Raw genomic sequence first — 21,363 nt, 5'->3', positions numbered from 1 at the left:
CTTATTGTGGTCGGATGGACATATCCTCTGGTCTTTGCAACTCCATCAGGGTTACCTTTGGTCTGTGTTCTGCCTCTCTGATTAATGCCTTTCTTGCCTGGTCTGTAGGTTTTGGTGGGAGGCCCTCATTTGGCAAAGTTTGTTGTAGTACCATGTGCTTTTCATTTGAAGATGATGGATTTGATGGTGCTCTGGGTGAACATCAAAGATGTTGATGCTTTTTCTATAACTCCACCCTGCCTTGTACTTCTCAACAACTTTTCCCCTGACTTGTTTGGAGAGCTCCTTGGTCTTCATGGTGTGATGCTTCTTGCTTAGTGGTGCTGCCTATGGGGCTTTTTAGAAAAGTTGTGTTTATACTGATAGATCATGGGACACTTTGATAGCACACCGGTGGACTTCATTTAACTAATTATGTGAGTTTTGAAGCTAATTAGTTGTGCCATAACATTTTAGGGGCTTCATAGCAAAGTTGGTGAATGCATATGCTAACCTTCAGTGTTTTATTCTAATTTTGTGTTCTTATGCTTTTCTCTCATTTCACTTCACCAGCTTAGACTATATTTTTTAAGATCTATCACATACAATTAAAATACAAGTAAAAACAATTAAATTAGAGGTTTGTTACAAAATAGATAAAAAAGCCAATGGTGGTGATTGCTTGTGCTAGGCACTGTATGTTTGATGAAAATCTAAAACCGCACATCACCCTGACCACACTATCACCCCCATGAAATGTGATGACAGCATCATACTGTGGGGGATGTTTTTCTTCAACAGCGACAGGGGAAACCGGTTAGAGATAATAGAAAGATGGATGCAAACCAGCTGCAAGAGACTTGAAACTAGGGCAAATGTTCACCTGAATGCCTTAAACATACAGCCGGAGCTACAGCGAAGTGGCTTAGATCGGTGGAGGTTCATGTTTTAGAATGGCTCATTCAAAGTCTTGATTACTGATGTTCACAAACACTCTCCGTCAAATGTGACTGAGATTGACCTATTTTGCAAACACAATTTCAGTCGGCATGTGCAAAGCTGGCAGAGGATACCCTCGAAAGACTTGCAGCTGTAATTGCAGCGAAAGGTGGTTCTACAAAATATTGACTCAGGGGGGCTGAATGTGAAGGCACACCACCCACTGTGTTAAAATTCAGGAAACATGAATATTTTTACTCGGCACGGTATGTGCCACTATGGAGTACAAAAATGACAAATAGCACAATATTAAACCCGCATCTGTAACGATTGAAAATGATACCTGCAAACCAAGGGGAGTGCGCTCTACCAACGTTGGGGAGTTTCACCGGCATTTTAATCCTTGTTGACAACACTATAAATGTGGCGAAACGGATATCATTTCATGCTGGTCACACCTACTGGAAGAAGCCGCAAATGTCTCATACAAGTTTCTGGCAGTTTATCACAAAACAAAAACAGCAGCTTTCCATCATCAAATCCGTGTTACAGAACACAGAGAAAACATTTAGCAGCACCTCAAAAAAAAAAAAAAAGGTGTTTCCAGTAACAGGGGGCTTGGAAGGAGAAAACTTGGCTTGTTTCTTTCTGCCTCCCCTCCATGTGTCGCAGAGATAGAGGGATATAGGCAAGGAGAAGCGTGTCATCTCATTCACTGCTTTGATCCTCCCAGGCCGTAATTCCATATCTTGAGTAGCTGTGCAATGTTTGCTTAGACCTTGTCACCTCTCCGGTTTGTGGATCCACCAAAGACTGCCGTTTTCTGCTGAAGCCTTTGGGCAATTTTAGGCTGGATTGGGAGGATGCTTAACTACAAAGAACAGCTTTGTTTCAGGATGCCGTCTGCTACTGCAACGCTGTCAAATGTTTGTATTAGACGCAGTCGCAGGTAATAAGCTTGTAATAATTAATGATTCTTGCTTGAAGATTTCATTTATTTACACTGCTCTTTAGTCTTCAAAAAATACAATTTAAGTCTTCATTAAGAAACTTCTTCCAGGCATTGGTCTTTTTGTTGCTTCTAAGTGCATATCACAGTCATTATGTGATAACAATCATCCCATGTAATTAAGGATAAAAAGCAGCATTTCTGATAATGATCTGTTTTCTGTGTAAAACCTATTAAACATTTCAGCCAATTACTTTTAGCTGTAATTCACGTGTCTACTGCTTTCGCATCTTTGAAATCAAATGCCAGGTGTGACCTACCACTGGCTGTAAATCCTAATCAGCAACCTTCCTGCTGCATTTTGCCAGATTTTCTCTTCGGAGCACAGCACAACAGAGTTTAAATTACCTCGAATGGGGGGAAAAAAGTCCCAGGAGAGAGCTGGCCAGGCCTAAAGGGACTGAGGGTTAAGAATGTCTAATTTATTCAATGAAGCCACTTTGCCTCCCGCCCTCTGTGGTTGTTCACTTGTGCTCGTACAGAAGACGAAGGTTATTCGGGATTTAATACTGTAAAAAGGGATAAAAGGTACAGGCTGACCTTAGTCAGTGAAGACTTCTATTTTTTGTGAGTTTTTAGATTTATCATCACAGTTGAATAAGGAGAGATGGATTCAGGCTATTTTAACATTAAAACGTCTCTATTGAACAGGTTGTTGTAGATTTGCTCAGAACACTTTTTTTTTTTTTTTTTTTTTTTTTGCTGGTAGTTTCAGAAATGTTTTAATACTGTGAATGTCAATTATAAACAGTATGACCACATGCTTACATACAATATGTAAAGAGACAAATCCACTTCTTTCTGTGTGCCATTGAACCAGACTAAACTTTATCTATTTCAGATCAGTTATGGCCACCAAAATCGCTTCATTTTGCCAAATTCCAGAATAAAAAGAACATTTCTTAATGATTTTTTTTAATTTACTTTCTTCAAATTCTGGAGTTTACGCAAACAGTGTTATTTGGCAAAATTCCCATTTAAGCTAAGTTGGGTGAAATCTTTTAAATATTTTTTTTTTATTTTTAGAAATGGATATATTCTTAGACACACCTTTTCACATGTCCCAATATTTTATCTATAGGACTGAGATCAGAACTTTGAATTAGTCACTCCAAAACATTGACTTTCTTGTTCTTAAGGAAATATGTAAATAATTTGGAGGTATTGTTTTTTGGTTACCTTTACATTTCAATGGCGTTTGTGCCCAAGCTTTGACCACCTAAAGGCAGTGAGCTTTATCAATATCATCTCAGAAGCTGGATTTAAGGCTTCTTATCCATTCCAAAACCAGTTTTGATGTGTCTTTAAGGTCAATGTCCTGCCTAAACACCCAATGGATGTGGTGTCTAATTAGGTTCTTAGAGGACTGATAATAAAGCAAGCAGATTCAAAGAGCTGAAATCCCTCCTTTGCATGTCATCAAGTTTTGCAGAGGCCTTCTATTTGATTTGTGTGAATGTGTTGAACCAGGGAAGCCTCTGAAGCATGGATGACTCTGGGCCTGGATGATCTGACTTTGTACAGTGTTCTTAGGTTTGAAACCTTCATTTTGAATAAATTCCTGCCTTGTCTGACAGTAACGCATTTCCTCAGAAGGCTTTTGGACTTGTCCATGTGGGCTAGTTGGCAAATATCAGTTGAACTTGAAAGCATCCACTTTAGAGCAGATAGTTTTTATTTTTTTCTGCATCATATTTGTGTATATTTCTGTAAGAGTTGCTTCATTGTGTGCAGTGACACTAATGTTCAGGCGGTTTAACGTTTATGAAACTTGTTTGACATGATGGCCTTGGGATCAGCAGGCAAAATATGGCTCCAAAAGATCGTTCGAGTTATGTAAATCCACAATTCTCCTTTCTTAGATCTTCTTTTAATTGTTGGTCCATACAAGGAGTGTTGGCAAACAGAAACTACCAGATGCTCTCAGTCACGGTCACTACCAAAATGCTTTGAACTTGTAAAGTGAAGGCATTACAAAATTGTCAGGACTATTTATTCATGTATACTTGATATTGTGAGTATAATGAGAAACTTGCACCGAATTCTCGTTTTATAAGTTTTATAAGTTTTCAGACATCTTCTTCTTCATGATCTTTTTCTAAAATCAAATTCCCAGTTGGAGTTAAAGTTGTCATTCTAGCTAATTTGAGAACACTTTCATACAAGCCGGATGGCACAAAGACAATTTGATCTCAAACATGGCAGAAAGTTGATCATAACCTGAGTCCTTGGACAGATCCCGATTCACAACTCCTTTCCTAGGCTTCATACTTCTGATTTTGTCCTCTACTCCTCCACTTGTCTATTATACTGGTATTGGGCATTGTGTGCTGAAGAAATGGGCACAAAATGTTACAAGAAGCCAGTCGTTTAAGAACGCAACTAAACACCACAACCATTAGGTGTAAGATAATATTTTACATTAATAATTAAAAGCCCCAAATTAATATCACAGTCATGCCACGATGAATGGATGAACACTCCGGACTGGACTAGCTGAGTTGTGTCAGCTTGTAGACAGCAATGATGCATTGCTTAGGCTATGTCTCCACAACACAGAGTTATTTTAATTTTTTTTTTTATTTCAAGAACACGGAGTTCTTGAAATTAATTTGACTAATTTTGTTTGGAGACTATTGTGTTTGTCTGTAAGAGAAAATGACGCCAGCAAAGCCAGTTGCTAAATGTATAAATAAATACCAAGAAAGTAAATGATTATAGAAAAATAACACTATAACTTCAAGGGCACCAAGTTTTTGTAGATGTTGCACCTCAGTGACCTCCACTTATGCTTTCTTGTTTTTCTGTGACTGTGAATAATCTTGTCAGGCTAGAAACCTAAGTAGCTAATGTAGTTGGAAAAGTTAAGACACTGTTTATTCAGCCTTGTTCTGGTGAAGCTTACAGAAAATGTGCACAGTATCTCTACAGCCCCAGTTTCTAAGTCCATATAATTGTCCTCGTTAGTGAGATGTGGTTGTTTTTCTATGCTCTTTGTCATTCAGTTTCCTTCTTCTTTTCAGCTCTGAGGGATCACAGAATTGAGCTTGTACGAGCCACGTCACAGGAGCTCACCATCAGAATCAATGACGTCAGCCTGTCAGACGAGGGGCAGTATACGTGCTCACTCTTCACCATGCCTGTCAAGACAACTAAAGCCTATCTCACTGTTTTAGGTAAGAAGAAACATGCCTTTGTCTTGCACTAGATATTTAACATGTTTAAATTCTGGTATATTCTGGTATATGGTATATATGTATCTATAATATCTTAGCACTGAAGTTCAATGCAGACATGTTTATAAACTAATTACAGACATACCAGGTTAATAACACAAGCTCCAACTAAGCTAAAATTTACATGACTACCTGAAAAATGTCAGAGTGCAAGTCAATGTAGTGATCAGAGCAACCCCCCCCCCCCACACACACACACACACACACACAACTACAGCCAGATTATTACTACAAAGTTACTAAAAATCAAAAATTCAAAGCTAGTGAATATATGTGGAGTAATGTGACATCCTGACATGAAACATGTTGCACTGCTGCCATGCCAGCATGCTTTTTATCCAGAAGGTTTCTCTGTTTTTACTTTATATCATTTTTGTTAATTATATAGCATTCAGACTAGGAGTAGCAGTTGTAGGAGAAATACTTTTGACGCTGACAATGTTAAAATTTCAATTTCACTGAAACGCAGCATCTGCGAAAAGTTCAAAGTCTGAGAATGGCTGAAGATTTCTGACTATAGAGCTAAATGCCAGAAACAAGGTTGTGTAAAATATAAAAATAGTGTTGTTTTTTTCTCTAACATAGCTGCAGAATGTAAAAGAATATGAAGTACAAGACTGCCGTTTTGATAGCACCATTTATTTAGAATCGAATAGAATAGAATGGAAACATCCTTTATATTCCCACAGTGGGGGAATTCATGAGTACCAGCAGCAAAGTGGAAGGCAGATTGAAGCATACAGATATACACAGAGGTTTATATCTATCTATCTATCTATCTATCTATCTATCTATCTATCTATCTATCTATCTATCTATCTATCTATCTATCTATCTATCTATCTATCTATCTATCTATCTATCTATCTATCTATCTATCTATCTATCTATCTCTCTCTCTCTCTCTCTCTCTCTCTCTATATATATATATATATATATATATATATATATATATATATATATATATATATATATATATTCAAGAAATTGGAAGAGGAAAATACTCAGAATAATAGAAATGTACAACTCGGTGGGGTTTAATTGCATAATTGTACAAAATGTGGATGCATGTTTGTGTACGAAAAAAAACAACAAAACACCTGTAAATAATAATAGCAAAGAAAATACAAGAATTAGAAGGATTTCTGTAAGCAATAACAGCAAAAAATTGTTCAAATTTAGTATTGTTGGGAACAGTGATGGTTAAAGTCTTACAGCTGCTCTGGAATGATCTGTGATAATGTTCCTTTGGGCACCAAGGATGCAGCAGTCAGTCATAGTGATTCACATACAAACAACATTTATTGAACTTGAAAACTGCTGGTTATTGGGTCCAATACCGTTTGAAAAAAGTGGTTTGACTCCACTTGATTCATTATTATTTATCCTGGCAATTTTTAAAGTAATTTTGCTAACAGTTGTTTTTGTCAGAAAGACACGAAGAAAAGAAACATTATACAACACAATTTAAGAAAATAAAAAGCTGAGAGAAGTCAGAAATGATAACGCTATCTTTGGCCTTGATGTGTAAGCGGCAGTAAACAGTAATGTTTTCAACCAGAGCTAACATTTTCTGCATGTCTTAGGCTTTCATTAATTTTGTTCCAGAGCTGAGGAGCATGGAAACTCAATGCTACTTCCACCTGTTCAGTTCTGGTCCTAGGACCACAAAGTAAAGGAATATCTAATAATCTGAAGTGTCATCAAAGTTCATGCCATAGAAGCGACAACACCAACAATTTAAATAACATTCTCTTGACAAAGAGGGAGTGATTGTGGTGTTTTAAGGTCTAGAGCAGGGGTGTCAAACTCATTTTGGTTTAGGGGCCGCATACAGCTTAATCTGATCTCAAGAGGGCCACACGAGTTAACTCATTACAAGATTAAATAGAACTAATAAATGTGGACTTGTTGTTGATTTTTATATTAAGTTAATTTCACTTTTACACAATATATTATGAATAACCTCAGCGTTTTTAAGTAAAGTATGTGCAATTTCAACAATACTTTTACTCAGTTAAACATTTACTTGTGCATTATGCATAAGAACTGATCACAGTGATTGTACAATGTTGAAAAACATTTATTCACATTTTTTGGAACTTAAAAACGCTGTCCTGCATGACAAAATACATCAAACAGATAAAAATTAAGAAATTATTTGAATTTTTCCACACCTGAAGCTTAATCTGCTAATTAAAACACAGCGCCCCTCGTGGACAATATAGGAACTGCATATTTTCAATTAAACGAAGTACATGTTTTTTTTTCAATAATTGTTTTATCATTCTCTTCCTTTTATCTTGTCCACTTGTGAAAGTCAAATCTGATGAGCTCTTTGTGGCATCTTATTGCCACATTGCCAGACAGGACACTGGAAAAAACAAAAACAAAAAAAAAACAATTTTTTTTTTTTTTTTTTTTATAATGATAATGCATTTAGCCACAGGGCTGGACTAAATTGTTCGGCGGGCCGGATACGGCCCGCGGGCCGTATGTTTGACACCCCTGGTCTAGAGTAATGTGATCCATTTTTCTGGGGTTGGTCAAGAACAGTGGAGCAGCATTTTCGATGAATTGCAGCTGATTGAGACCTTGACACCGTTCCAATAATCAGACTAAAATCAGACAAAAACATGCACCTGTTTCAAAGGAATACTGAAAATTATGCATATGATGTTTTCAGAGGAAATTATGGATAACTAAACTTAAATGACTATCAATTAGCAAATTGGTGCTTCACATGTTCAGAACGGTAATCTTGTTTGTGTTCTGGTGCACCACAGGAGTGCCAAGTCGGCCAGAAATCACAGGATTTACGAAACCAGCCATGGAAGGAGACGAAATCACCTTGACATGCATCACATCAGGCAGCAAACCTGCTGCCAACATTCGGTGGTTCCGAAATGACAAGGAGGTCCAAGGTAAGACTGTGATATGGATTTAACACAGAACTGTATCCTCTCTTCCAAGCTGAACTCTCTGGGACACATTTGTTCTGTCAAGCCATTCATGCTGCTGCAATTCCTTTGTGCTCATATTTTTGCTGTTACACTGGTCTGGGCATTGCTGCTGTCCTTGTAACCTGACAGATGTCACTGAACTGGCCACTTGTGGGAGATAGATTAAATCAGTTCCAAATTTCACAGCAAATAATCTGAGTGGTAGTAAAATATCTCTGTACAAGGTGTATTGGTTTGTTTAAAAGAATGAGTGCTGCTTATGGTAGATATTAGACTAAAAGCTAAATTGTTTCTGGATAAACCACAGTCCTGTCACCTCGAAAAAATGTGTTTAAAGCTTATAATGTCGCCCTGTTTTTTGCAGTATCTTTTAGAATGAAAGTTGTAAAATATGTGTTATGAATATTGGACAGAGTAAGTTACTTTTGCCATGGCTAAGGGGGGAATTAGGAGGATGTTGGCCCCTGGGCCAAAGCCAATTTTGTTGACCTACACACACAAGGTTCTTTTCAAAGGCACATTACAACAGATTAATTAATGCTACACATCAACGTCAATCTTAATATGCATTTTCCTTGCAAATAAATAGAGTACTTCTGAGACAATTTTTGTATTTTTGATGCTTCTAATAAGTCCCTAATAATAATGGCTCTTGTCATTTCCACATTTCTTTCTTATGAACTTCTATTTCAAACCCTTAATTATACTATTCTGTACCACTGTATTTAATCATTGTATAACTGGTTATTTTCCTTTGTAGTCAAGTATTTTTATGAATTGGGGTGAAACATAAAAGCTTCATGTATAATTCATATGTATTTTCAAAAAACGTGTTTGTCTTCAGGGCCAATTGACCCATGAGAGATGAGACAGGTTGTAACCCTTTATCAAGCCTAAATAATTATGTGTAACTTCTTCCAGGTGGATATTATTTATTTGAGTCTTAAAACCACATTTCCTTACAGCAGACTATAAGTCGAATATAGCAAATCACTTTAAGTTCTCGGGTGTCAAAACCTGTACGAAACACTCAACTTGTGGGTGTGGTCCCTGTGAAAAGTCCATTGCATGTTGGTCTTTTTAATTAGTTCACTCTCCTGTCTTAGTATTACCTCTGGTTTTTATTATTTGCTTATGTTCTGTTTAGTCTTAGGTTTGGTCTTTATGTTGATTTTGGTTCTGGATTGGTCTAGTTTAATATCTGTTTTGGTTTAGTAATTCGCTTCATGTAATCAATTCTGTCTTAGGTTTAGGTTATGTATTAGTTTTGGTTAATGGAATAGTTTGAGTTTTAATGTGGTTTGATTTCGTACTTTGTTTTATATTATCAGTTTCTTCTGGCCTGCTCTGATCAGTTCTGTCACCAGCCTTTATTCAGTTCACCTGTGTTATGCCATAATAACACCATGATAAATAATTGATCTCGGATTGGATTCTGAACAGTGGAAGAGGGTCACAAAGGAATTCCACTCTGCCCGTAACATGAGACCCCCAAGGCTTGGATGGCCCTTCTCTCACCAGGGGTCCTACTGTGATAACACCTTCCTTCCAGATTACTTCAGCATTCTTCTGCAGATCTGTTCAGCTCCACTACAGCTCTCTGAGAGCAGACAAAGAAGGCCAAACCATGAGGGCCTGGTTGGCCCTTACCGACACACAAGCCAGCAGCTGAGGGAGATTACCTGGACCAGCCACGCTTGATCCAGGGTCTGCTAGGGTGAAGTTAAAAAGGTTTATTGGGAAATGTCTTGTAAACCGTGTATACCTGGCGTTTTGAACAAAGGGCTAACAATATAGCATTGCTAGCATTTGGTACCATGTCACTGTTGAGTGCGTTTTAAACTTTTACCAGAAAGGTTTTTTTTACATTGATGTGAAATTAATGTTTATGTTATATTGTCAGTCAAGATATTAGCTTTGCTAACATCCGGTCTCGGACATTTGAAAAGGAGTTAGTTTTAAAGCATAAAGCGTAACTGTTCTGCCCCGCCATCCTCTGATGGTGTTATGAGCCTTATTCCCGCATCAATATGGTATATTAATGCTGGTTTTCAAGGTAATTTTGATAACTATAGATTTTAACCAGGTTAGCGACGATCGATGTAGCGACCCCTAGCGGCCGGAGGTACAATCGCATAAACAAAGGCAAGCGATTCTGATTTAAATGATTTTACAGGACAAAACACTCCTCAGAATATTATTTCACCAAATAATGTTTTGTTTGACTTGGGCTTTGCATTGTGAATGGATTGAAATACATGGCAAATGTTTTAACTCCACTCCATGTTTTTGGAATCAGACTTTCAGTGAACAAGGATTCACTGAATTAATCTGATTATGATCAACCACTCTTGTTTGTCTTTTGTTTGTTTTGCATGTAAATAGTTCCTTAGCTTAGCTTCTTTTGATATTGATTTTGCTTAGTAGTTTAGTTAAGTTTCACTAGCCTAGTAGAGAGGATTTATTAATCAAAATATTGTGTTAATTCAGGTAAACAGCATTACATAGTGATGTTCTCTGGATGTTCATTTTATTTCTGTTAATAAATTCTTGGACATGAAAAGAAGCTGTCACTCCTTTTATTCTATGTGTGTGCAGGTTTTGCTGTTAAAAGATTGCTAGTGCTCAAATTTATCCCTTTCAACCATTGTCTTGATATCAGCTTAAGAGCTGATCATCACCAGACAATCCTTAACAGACAGAGAGTTATTTATGAAACATTAAATAACTTTAAACAGTGTATAATTGCACAACAACCTGCCAGCATTCTTTTGTCTTCCTCTTACTCCCCTTCACCAGTCACCATCCAATCAGCTTCAGTTTAGTTCCAGCCATTTTGTCTCCCCTGATCAGCTCCACCCACTCTTGTAATTCGTTTCACTGTGTTCAGCGGCTCACTCCCATACTTATATCTGCCTCTGTCTCCTGCACTCTGCCAGATCATTGTCTATCAAGCCATTGGTGAGTTTAGTCCAGCATTTCCCTTTGCCTGTTGATTTAAACCAAGTGCCTGTTTTGACATCTGAGCCAACCTGATTCCTGATCCTGTTTTTCCCTGCCCTGTTCTGACCGCCTGCCTGTTACTGACCACCGATCTGATTCTGTTTTTGGATAACTTGAGATTGCCTTATCCCTGTCTGTATTTCTGCTGGTTTTGGACTGCTATTTTTGTGTATCGACTCTGGACTATTATTTGACCACCGAGCCTGCTTATCCCCGTCTGACTTATTTTTGAGCTTTATTAAAGCCTTTTTATTTGCACTTTCTTGTCTGGCTGAATACTGGGTCCTCAATCTGTCTCTGGTTCGTGACACCATGCTGACCTCACCACCTGTGCTAAATCCTTCCTCTCCTGTGCCGTCCAGCTCCCATCCCACACTGTAACACAGGACGCTTTCAATTGTGGCTCTATAAAAGTTAATGCACAGGTGAGTAGAATGTCCAGTCCATTTCAGATTCCTGAGAAAGAAGAGACGTTGTAGGGGCTTTTTCACAAGATGGTAGGTGTCAGTCCAAGATAGGAGGAGATGTGAATGCCCAGGAACTTTATGCTGTCCACATGTTCCACCACATCTCCCTGTATGGAGAGAGGAGTGTGTTCAGTCCCCCTAGACTCTCTGTAGTCCACTATGATCTTCTTGATCTTGCTGGTGTTCAGGATCAGGTTGTTCCTGGAGCACCACTGTGTAAGACTGTAGACCTCCTCCCTGTAATGGGTCTCATCGTTGTTGGGTATGAGATCCACCACAGACGTGTCTTCCACAAGCTTCACAATTATGTTTCTGGGGTCGATAGCAGAACACTTATGGGTGAAGAGAGTCAAAAGAGCAGAGCTGAGGACACAGCCCTGCGGTGTTTAAATGTCGAGGATCAGTGTGGCAGATTTGCGTTTCCCTATCCTCACTACCTGGAGCCTGTTGGTGAGGAAGTCACTGATCCAGGAACAAAGTGGGGATACCAGGTTGTGGAGCTTCAGGGCCAGCATGTCTAGAAGCAAGGTGTTGAAGGCTGAGCTGAAGTCCACAGATTGCATCCTGACATTGGTGTTAGAATGCTGCAGAGGAGTTAGAGCTGTGGGAAATGCTAACGAAATAGCATCCTCTGTAGATTGATCCTCCCTATAGGCATAGGCCAGCCTGGAGAGTCTGCATGCCTCTCAAATCCTCAGGATCCTCTCGATCACTGCAGGATCATCTCAAAGCACTTCACGATGACAGGGGTCAGAGCAACAGGACGATAGTCAGGGAGGCAGGTGATGGTTGTTTTTTTTTGGGCACATATAAAATAATAGAGGATTTCGGGCAGTAAAGGACCATGGAGAACTGCAGGTAGAGGTTAAAGATGTCCAACAAAACCCCTGCAAGATGGTCAGCACATGATTTTAGCATCCAATCTGACACCATGTCTGGACAAGCATCCTTGTTGATGTTAATCTTCCTTAAAGTGGATGTCACTTGGTACAGCTGCAAGACGGGGGACAGATGCTGCACCTCTGACTGAGGATGTTCAGACTTTCTGCTCCTTGAAGAGTCGCAGCTTACGAACAAACTTTTTGACCTAGGGCAGAAAAACAGGAACAACAGAGACATGGTAAATAACGGCAAGTGTAACGGGCGGATCCAGCAGGGAACAATTCCCAACAGTGGACTTCAATATTGATGGAAGTGAGGAGAATGATGTTGGAAGGTCTTGTGATAATCAGAGGATAATGAGGAGCAACTGAGACAGGGGTTGAGGGAAGGAGGATACTGTCACACAAATGAAGCTGAGCTATCTAATTCTGACCCCCAACCATGGGGGATAAATAACCAGAGAAATAAAATCCAAATGTACAAAGAACAGAACACAAAAATAAACTAATAAATTTAACAACAGGATATGGCAAGACCCGTAGAACATAATGAACAACAAGAAAAGGTACAGTGGACAATCTTTTTTCTGCTTAGAGTTCCAGGGGGATTGTGTTATCCATTAGTTGTCCCACAAGCCAATCATTGTGACATGCTCATGTAACGCCAATGTGGTCATTCCTGGCTACTTTCCTCTCGCTGCGCATGTGCATTTCAAATGTTTATGTATCCAGTGAGCTTTACTTTGAAAATGGCTGAGAGTTGCAAGACACAAACTGTCTTACAAGTTTATGAGAAGAAGCAGAAGGCCTCAGAACAAAGAGGAGCGGATAGTGTTGTGCATACCTACGTAGTTATTCAAAAAGTGGCTTGGGCATTTCTTACCTAGATTTCTGGGAAAGTCGTCCACAGTGCCTTTAACACAAAATAAAAACCAAAACCAAAATACCTGGAGATAGTGGCAAAAATATCATGTTTGCAAAACATGTATTCAATTGAAAATAGCTGTTGGAGTCCCACAGGCAACATTCTCGGTAAGCCCATGCTACAGTTGGACCCAAGCTTTTACATTTACCTTCTTTTTTTAATAATTGCCTGAGAATCTGAGGATTAAGGTTAATGTTCTATACAAAGTCTGTATAGTCAAATAAACATTTGCTGAATTAGTCAGAAAATATGCCATACTGCCTTCACCTGGAGCTACTTTCACTAGGCATGGCAAGGTGAGTAACTTTTCATCAGTGCAGATGAGTGTTTGCATAGCATAGCATGAGATTAAATTATGCTCTAGTGTCATTGCTGCAACAAGCATTGTTCATATGGTGTTCCAAATATGCAACCCTCGTTCACCAGAATATTTTTTTTCCAAAAATCTCCTTGTGGCAGTCTGGCTTCAAACTATGTATGCCACAATGTCAGATGGGTAGGAAAGCATTAGTAGGATGCTATTTATTTAAACTCCACTTCTCATGTTTGTAAACATGAGAAGCTAAAAATAAATGCAGAAAGCAAATACATTAGAATATTTAATAGAACATTCAAGAACAGCTGGTCCCCAGCTTAATGATGGGGAGTGAAGCACACAGAATTTTAACACAATTGAGCTTTCTGTGGAGGCTCTGTGTGACAGTTGCTCTTTATTGAAGATTTGCACCAGAGAGCTTTTTCTTGGTGGTTCTGTCTGTGTCTGCCCAAGATGGCATGATGATTGATGGGAGAAGGTCTGGGATATGAAGTTTTCCTGTTGGAATGACATGCACGTAGCTTCCTGAAAGGCCAGCGGAGAGCTGGCACACAACATCACAACCAGACATGCTGTCCATCTCAAGAGGAACTGAGATTATATCTTTTTTTGTGCTTTAGGGTAATACAATGCAACTTAAGATAAATAATTTACCCTCAAAAATCTATATTAGTATATAGGTGTGTTTTTCGTGCACATCTGAAGTATGAACTGGTATGTACATCTTTGAAGAAACACCTTATCGCTAAAAATAATCAGGCTCCACAAATCTGCATCACACTGGTGTCTTTTGAACACACGTTTTATTAGTTTTACTTGGGTGCACTGGGTTTTATGCTGCTGGGACAAACAGACCTGTGTGCGCCTTACAAAGAGTGATAGCGAACATCGCAGAGACTGGAGGTCTTGACTTAAAAACCTGATTTCCATGTCAAAGTGTCAAAGATGGGGAATGTCAATCAGTGCTCCAGGATCTAAATCTTTTGTAGGCTCGGCTTTAAAGCATTCTTTGGTGTGTATGTGCTAGGAGCAGCATGGTTTGCCACTGGTTCGTCTCCGGAAGATCATTGCCACCAGTGTCTGCTGTCAGTCAAATTTATACCTGCGGGTGGGTGGGGGGAGGGGGGCAGTCTGTAAGGCTCCAAGACGACTGCAGGTGTAATTGCAAAAAAGATGTCACATTTATTTCATGCTCTGATGATTTGTTTTTCAAAAATGTATATTAGAAGCACACAGCCTTACAAACTTCAAAGTGCAACTGTCATCCAGAGTCAAGTAATTTGTTTACAGGGTGCAGAGCTATACAGATTTCTTGTGCCACTGAATGACAGCTCAGCTTCAAATTGTAATCTGCTGATTAAAAATCCACCCACCATCACTCCCTTTGCATACACAAAGTTTTCGGTTCTTTGTGACACAAAAAAAGAATTCCAATTATCTAGTCAAGGCAAGGAAAGTCATTAAGACATTTGAATTCAGATAATGAGGAACCATGTTATCATGATTTTTAGATCAAATTCAACTTTGATCAGTCCAGCTTCTTTTTTAAAGAAAAAAAAAGCAGAGCAAGAGAGAAATATCATGGTGCAGCGTGGTGTACTGTGCCAAGGAGTTTGATTTCTATGTATTTATTTGGATTTCATGTGAGAAATTTACTCAAAATGGCATGTAATTGCAGGGTAGAAGGAAAATTTAATGGCTTTCGAAAGCTTTGCATATAAAAATCTGAAAAAGTTTGACAAATTTGAATTTGATAAATAAAACATGTCAGTCTGTCAATAGAGGTTGGCAAAAATCTACATGGCCAGACCTATCTCATACCCCAGTCTTGAGGTCATTTTGTAGGACTCTGGTTGTACTCCTGTTCCTTCTTGCACAAAGGAGCAGATACCGGTCCTGCTGATGAGTTAAGGATCTCCAACGACCTTGCCCAGCTCTGCTAGAGTAACTGCATGTCTCCTCCATGCTCTTGAGACCATGCTGGAAGACACAGCACACCTTCTGGCAATGGCACACACTGATGTGCCATCTTTGTGGAGTTGGACCGCCTATGCAACTTCTGTAGGGTCCAAGTTTCTCCCCATACCATCAGTAGTGACTCTGGCTTCAGTGAAATACAAAACTACTGAAAGAAAGTAAAAACAGGGGGCAAACATATCTGTGGCCTCCACCTGCAGAACCATTCCTGTTTTTTAGGTTGTCTCATTGTTACACTGTCAGTTCACCTGTTATTAATTTCATTAACACCAAAACACTGATTAACAACTCTATCTGCTACTGAACTGAACAGGTCTATATCCCATAAGTTTAACAGACCTGATATTATATTACATGTTCTTTTATCTATTTGTACACCTATATTTAAAATGTCTTCCTTGATAGCAAAGTGTCACCTAAGCCAAATTATTTGTTCTTATCACAAACTTGATGAATGAAGCCGATTCTGATTGCATTTTGTGTTTGTGGACAAACTGTACCTACTATTTCCAGGACTTTCTGAAGCTCTGTGTGAATGCTCCTTGGCTCATGAACTACTCCTTCCATTATTGTTTTGACCCTGTTGGAAATCTGTCTGAAATCTTAAAGGCACCTGGCTGTAGCTGGTTTATAGCAAAAGTATCGCTCCATTATAGCTTTTATTATATATTTTGGCTCAAAGGGCACTCACTGAAACATTCAGAAGTTTAAAACACCAGCTGTAACCACTGGCATTGGTAAATTTAGCAATGGTAAGACTTTTTTGTTTATTTTTTTGCATTTATCAACCGTACCACTCTGTGGAATTCTTTAGTAAAAAGAAACTGTTTATGGCCCATCTGTTAATATTAAACCAGCTGATGGTCCAAGATGGTTTCTTGGCTTTCTATGTCTTTTTGCTCAATTGTTTGCATGTGTCAATTACTCTGTTATGAATTTAATGTCAATATTTTACTGGGAAAAATGTAGACTTATTTTTGTCCATTGTATTTGTTATTCAGTATGCCAGGTTGCAAGCAAGGAAACTGTGTGAAACCAGCTTTTACACACCAGCAGATAGTTTAACTCATACCTTTTTACCAATGAATAATATTAAATGTACTAAAACTCAGTAAAGCTAAAATAACTTAATCATTTAATACTTTACCAACTTGTCCAATAAAACAGTCTTTTGCTTTTGTTGTGATGAATGGATTTATGCATCAAGGCATTGCTACAGCTACTGAAGTGAAAAAAACATTTAAAACTAGACAATGGGTTACAGGAATGTATGCAAGTTTCAATCTACTCTGAGCAAGCGCTTCCTAAAGACTTGGTCTGAAATTATCTGACGCCCCTTAAAATAAACAAATGAACTTTATATAGATTTATGTCTTAAGCACGACATGTTGACCCAATTAATATTAAACTGTAATTAATCTTAGAGGAGGACAGCATATTAATTAGTGTATAACAAGATCTCCCACAATGAGTTTTAGTCTTATACGATCTTGAGCATCTTTGAAGTCAATCAAACCATACCACTGAGGTGTTGATGCCGAGGCTGTAATTAGAGGCACGTTTAAATTTGCCAGAGTTTAGATGCTCTGGCATCTTGGGCGTTGGTTCAAAGCAGATGCACCTGGGCATATTCCTGTTTCTTACGAAAGCTGGCACAACATGCTCTCTGGCGACGCCAGCAGCTGCCTTGAAACAGGCTGACAGCTTCTCTGTTGCAGCTCCAATGCTGCAGGCGGCTTGACAAAATGAAAGTAAACACTGCAGAGAATTGTGTTTTATGCCGCAGAGACACTTCCTTTACCATCTCTGTACTGATAGGCAAAATTCAGGGCATTCGAACTTTAGATGCAAGTCTTGTCATTTTGTCGTTTTAGTTTTTATTATAAAGGCACATTTTTATTTATTTATGGTAATTACGTTTAAGTGTGTGCGCCTTTTAGGATTATTATCACCTGATATAAAAATGTATTTAATGATATATGATTGAAGGATACTTATGAGTATTTTAATATTTTATTAAATGATAAACACATTTTTCTGAAAGAATAAGTGAAGATGAATAGTAGATGAGCCTGAGTTTTATTGTATATTGCTTTTAACAATTAATAAACTAAAGGATTTCATGTGACATGTACTATAATTAAGAGGCACCTCTTAGGCCACTGCTGGTAATGTCCTTGTTCTTTTGTTGTTGTTTTTTTTGTTAGTTTTTTTTTTAACTGAGGCAGTACTCCAGAGTCCTGGCTTGAGTCTTTGAAAACTACACACAAATGTTTCAACTTTTAAGCTTGTATAAGCCAATTAAGAAACCTTCGCAAGTCACCCAAAAACAGACCTAAAGACGGCAACTAGAGCGTTTTAATGGCGAACATTTGCGAATGAAACTAAAACAAAGTAAAAGAACATGTGAAAGTGTGACAACCGCAGATATTCCCCCCAGTCTTCTGGTGAAGTGTGTGTGTGTTTTTTTTTTGTTTGAGTGGGATGTTTGAGAGATGGTCCTAGAGGAGCAAACACGCTCAACCAACCGAGTCAACGCTCACATTGCTCTCTCTTCTCGGTTCTCTCTTCCTCGCCTCAGCTTTCAAAGGCCAAAGATTCTCTCCCTCAAAGGAGATACAGAGGAAAATAACACTGCAGTGTTCTTTCCCACAACTGGCATTTTTTCACATAGATTTTAATACTTTTCTTTTTAAAAAATTAACAATGAAACTTTTGTTAGCCTGCCATTTCTTCATGTTGTCACTTAACAACCACAGACATGGAGTTGGATGTAAATTATTAGGATGGCACACACAAGTACGTGACACAGAAATTATGGGGATCAAGGGGCCCTGGTCGGATGAAACCAGCACCGAGCGTTTTATGCCACATGCAAAGTGATATGTGTAAAACTAACACCCTTAATGTATCACTTTAACCTTGAAACGTCCGGAAGGCAGCAACGGGTACTGGGGGTGTCTTTCTTAAGCAGGAGATAGGGAGGGTGGTAAGAGTTGATGGGAAAATATATGAAAGTACATTCAGGGCAATTCTGGAATAAAACCTGTTAGAAACAGATGGGATCTCCGTGGCGACCTCTGAGAGGGAGGAGCTTAAGGATGGAGGACATGAGACTGGTGTGGAGGTTTATCGTCCTGCTGGACAAACAGCCTAAACATAAAAACCAAAATGGATAAGTTCAATTATGCACCGTTTTATTTTTGTCTCCCACACACAATCGCAATAAAGTTCCAGGCGTATACATATTTTTTCAAAGCAATTTATCTTAACACAAGCTTATGTCAACAACTGGAATTATTTAAAATAAATTATTCAAGCTAATTGGCATATACTTTGTTTTTCTCTCTCTAGGCACTACAGAGGTCAACGCTACAGGAAAATCATTTACAGTAAGGAGCAGCCTGTTGTTGCAAGTGGACAAACGGGACGATGGCGTCGCTTACACCTGCAGTGTGGAACACGTGTCTCTGTACAAACCCTACATGACAACTGAGGTCCTGGAGGTCCACTGTGAGTATCATCACCCATAAAGACGGATTAGGCGTAAGCACTGAAAAGGAACACAGACAAAAGAATAAAAAGGAGCTTACATTTAGGTCTGCATGTTTAGCTTTGCATTTGTTATGGATTAGTGTAGGATTAGTTTGCAGGTAAGGGATTACTTCCAAAGTGCAACAGAGATACAGGCTAGAGCTAAGGCTACTCAGAGGGTAAAGAGCGAACCACCTTTGCTTTTTGTTAGTATTACAGCTTCATGCACACAGGTGGGTTACAGTATTGGAGATTTCTTCTCTTCTTTTTCTTTTTTGCAGATGCACCCCAACTAGAAATCACACATTCACTGATAATTCCCCAGGAGGGGCAATACTTCAAACTGGAGTGTGTTTCCATAGGCAACCCAATGTAAGTTGGATCACATTCACAACTACAATTTATATTTGCTACCTTTTTAAAGACTAGATTCGGGGCATAATTTCTCCATGTATCTCCTTTTATGTAGTTTATCAATTACAAAATCATTGGGATTATTATTTTTTTTATTTTTTTATTTTCTTGTCCCAGACCCGAACCAGTGCTCTGGTCTAAAGATGGAGGAGAGCTGCCAGACATTGAGCGCATGATTGTGGAGGGCAGAGAGCTAACCATCACAACACTAAATAAAACAGACAACGGCACGTATCGGTGTGAGGCCAGCAACCATGTGGGGACCAGCTTTGCTGAGTATATTCTCTTTGTATATGGTGGGTACTAAAGCAACGGCTTGTTTTTTTTTTTGCATATGATCAAACCTTGTGTTTCATAACACTTTATTGATTTACATTAATTATGTATTGAGTAATGGAAGGGTCATAATAATTATTTATCTACCTAGTACATGGAAAAAGAAATAAAAAACTATTTAAAAAAAAAGTTGAATATTGTTAAGCTTCAGCTCTCACTTTAATGATAAAGCAGTTTTAAAAAATAAAAAAAGAGGAACTTCAGCAACTTCTGGATTTTGTTTGACAATCACCAAGTGATATTATAAAAATATTCCACATAATCTTAATGTCAATCTAAAATAATTGAGTGAATTAAGATGATTAACCTTGTTCAATGCAATTCTCCATTATTTTTATTTATTTTTAAGTTACCTGTACTTAAAAAGGTTTTGAGACATAAATGATGGTTCTTTTCGCAACTCATAACATTACAAGATGTTTTATGAAAGCCAAGCCCATTTATGGTCCTGAGTACAGTACATTTTAAAGATCAACATTTAAACAGCAATAATCAAGTTTTAATTAGTATTTCATCAACGAATGGGACACTGAATGTCATTTCACTTTCACTCTCTATTCAAAATATACCAGACTGACGGAAACTAATGGTCTGCTTGCTCCATCCGATATGTTAAATATGAACCACATCCCTTTAAATGCATTTAGTTTTGGCACTAGCATCCAAAGTGCTGTGAAAAACTGTGTGCTCTGCCAGATTTCTTTTTTCTGTTTTATTTTCTTTGTCACACTTTGGTGTTTGAGACCATAAAGCAACTTTTAATATCAGATAAAGATAACCTGAGTAAATATGATGTTCAGATAATTCTGTTTTTAATAAGGCAAAAAACAACAACTATGTAAACAATATTTGACCGGTGTGGAAAAGTAATCGTCTCCTAAACCTAATACCTCCTTGAGATCAAGGGTTTGCAGTAACTGTCGATCAACCTTTTACAATACTGTGGAGGGATTTTGGCCCAATCCTGTTTACAGAATTGTTTATTCCAGCTATATTGGAGGATTTTTGAGAATTAACAGCCTTGGTTAAGGTGACGCCACTGCACCTCAATTAGGTTTAAGTTGTGACTTTCACAAGAGTACTCCAAAATCTTTATTTTGTAGATTTTTCAGCCAGCTAGGTGGGGAAACACTGGTGTGGTTAGGACCAATACCCTGCTGCATAATCCCAGCATTCCTGGGCTAAAAGGCCTTTAACTGAGTGTCAGATATTTTCATTTAGGATTTTAGAATACACACTATAACTCATGGTTTCATCATTTACGGCATGTAGTCCAAGTCCCAAAGCAGCAGAACAGTTTTACATCATTAAACTACCGGCACCATGTTAAAATGTTGGTGTGATGCTTTTTTCTCAAATGTGTTCATTTAAATGTTTCACTATC

The 21,363-nt window shown here is 38.3% G+C and overlaps 1 protein-coding gene across 4 annotated transcripts in view; it reads left to right on the top strand.

Annotated features, from left to right (window-relative positions):
• Positions 1-21,363, top strand: part of cadm2b (cell adhesion molecule 2b) — a 218,194-nt gene that overhangs the window by 178,042 nt on the left and 18,789 nt on the right. For all 4 annotated transcript variants that reach the window (XM_012879610.3, XM_012879607.3, XM_036149550.1 and 1 more), the window contains 5 exons: positions 4,951-5,103; positions 7,950-8,087; positions 19,050-19,208; positions 19,511-19,601; positions 19,761-19,939. In XM_012879610.3, the coding sequence (XP_012735064.1) occupies positions 4,951-5,103; positions 7,950-8,087; positions 19,050-19,208; positions 19,511-19,601; positions 19,761-19,939 (720 nt within the window). The remainder of the gene's footprint in view (positions 1-4,950; positions 5,104-7,949; positions 8,088-19,049; positions 19,209-19,510; positions 19,602-19,760; positions 19,940-21,363) is intronic.

The sequence above is a fragment of the Fundulus heteroclitus genome, chromosome 18 (genome assembly GCF_011125445.2).
Source record: "Fundulus heteroclitus isolate FHET01 chromosome 18, MU-UCD_Fhet_4.1, whole genome shotgun sequence".
Classification (NCBI taxonomy): Eukaryota; Metazoa; Chordata; class Actinopteri; order Cyprinodontiformes; family Fundulidae; genus Fundulus; species Fundulus heteroclitus.
This window is presented reverse-complemented; position numbering and strand designations above follow the sequence as displayed.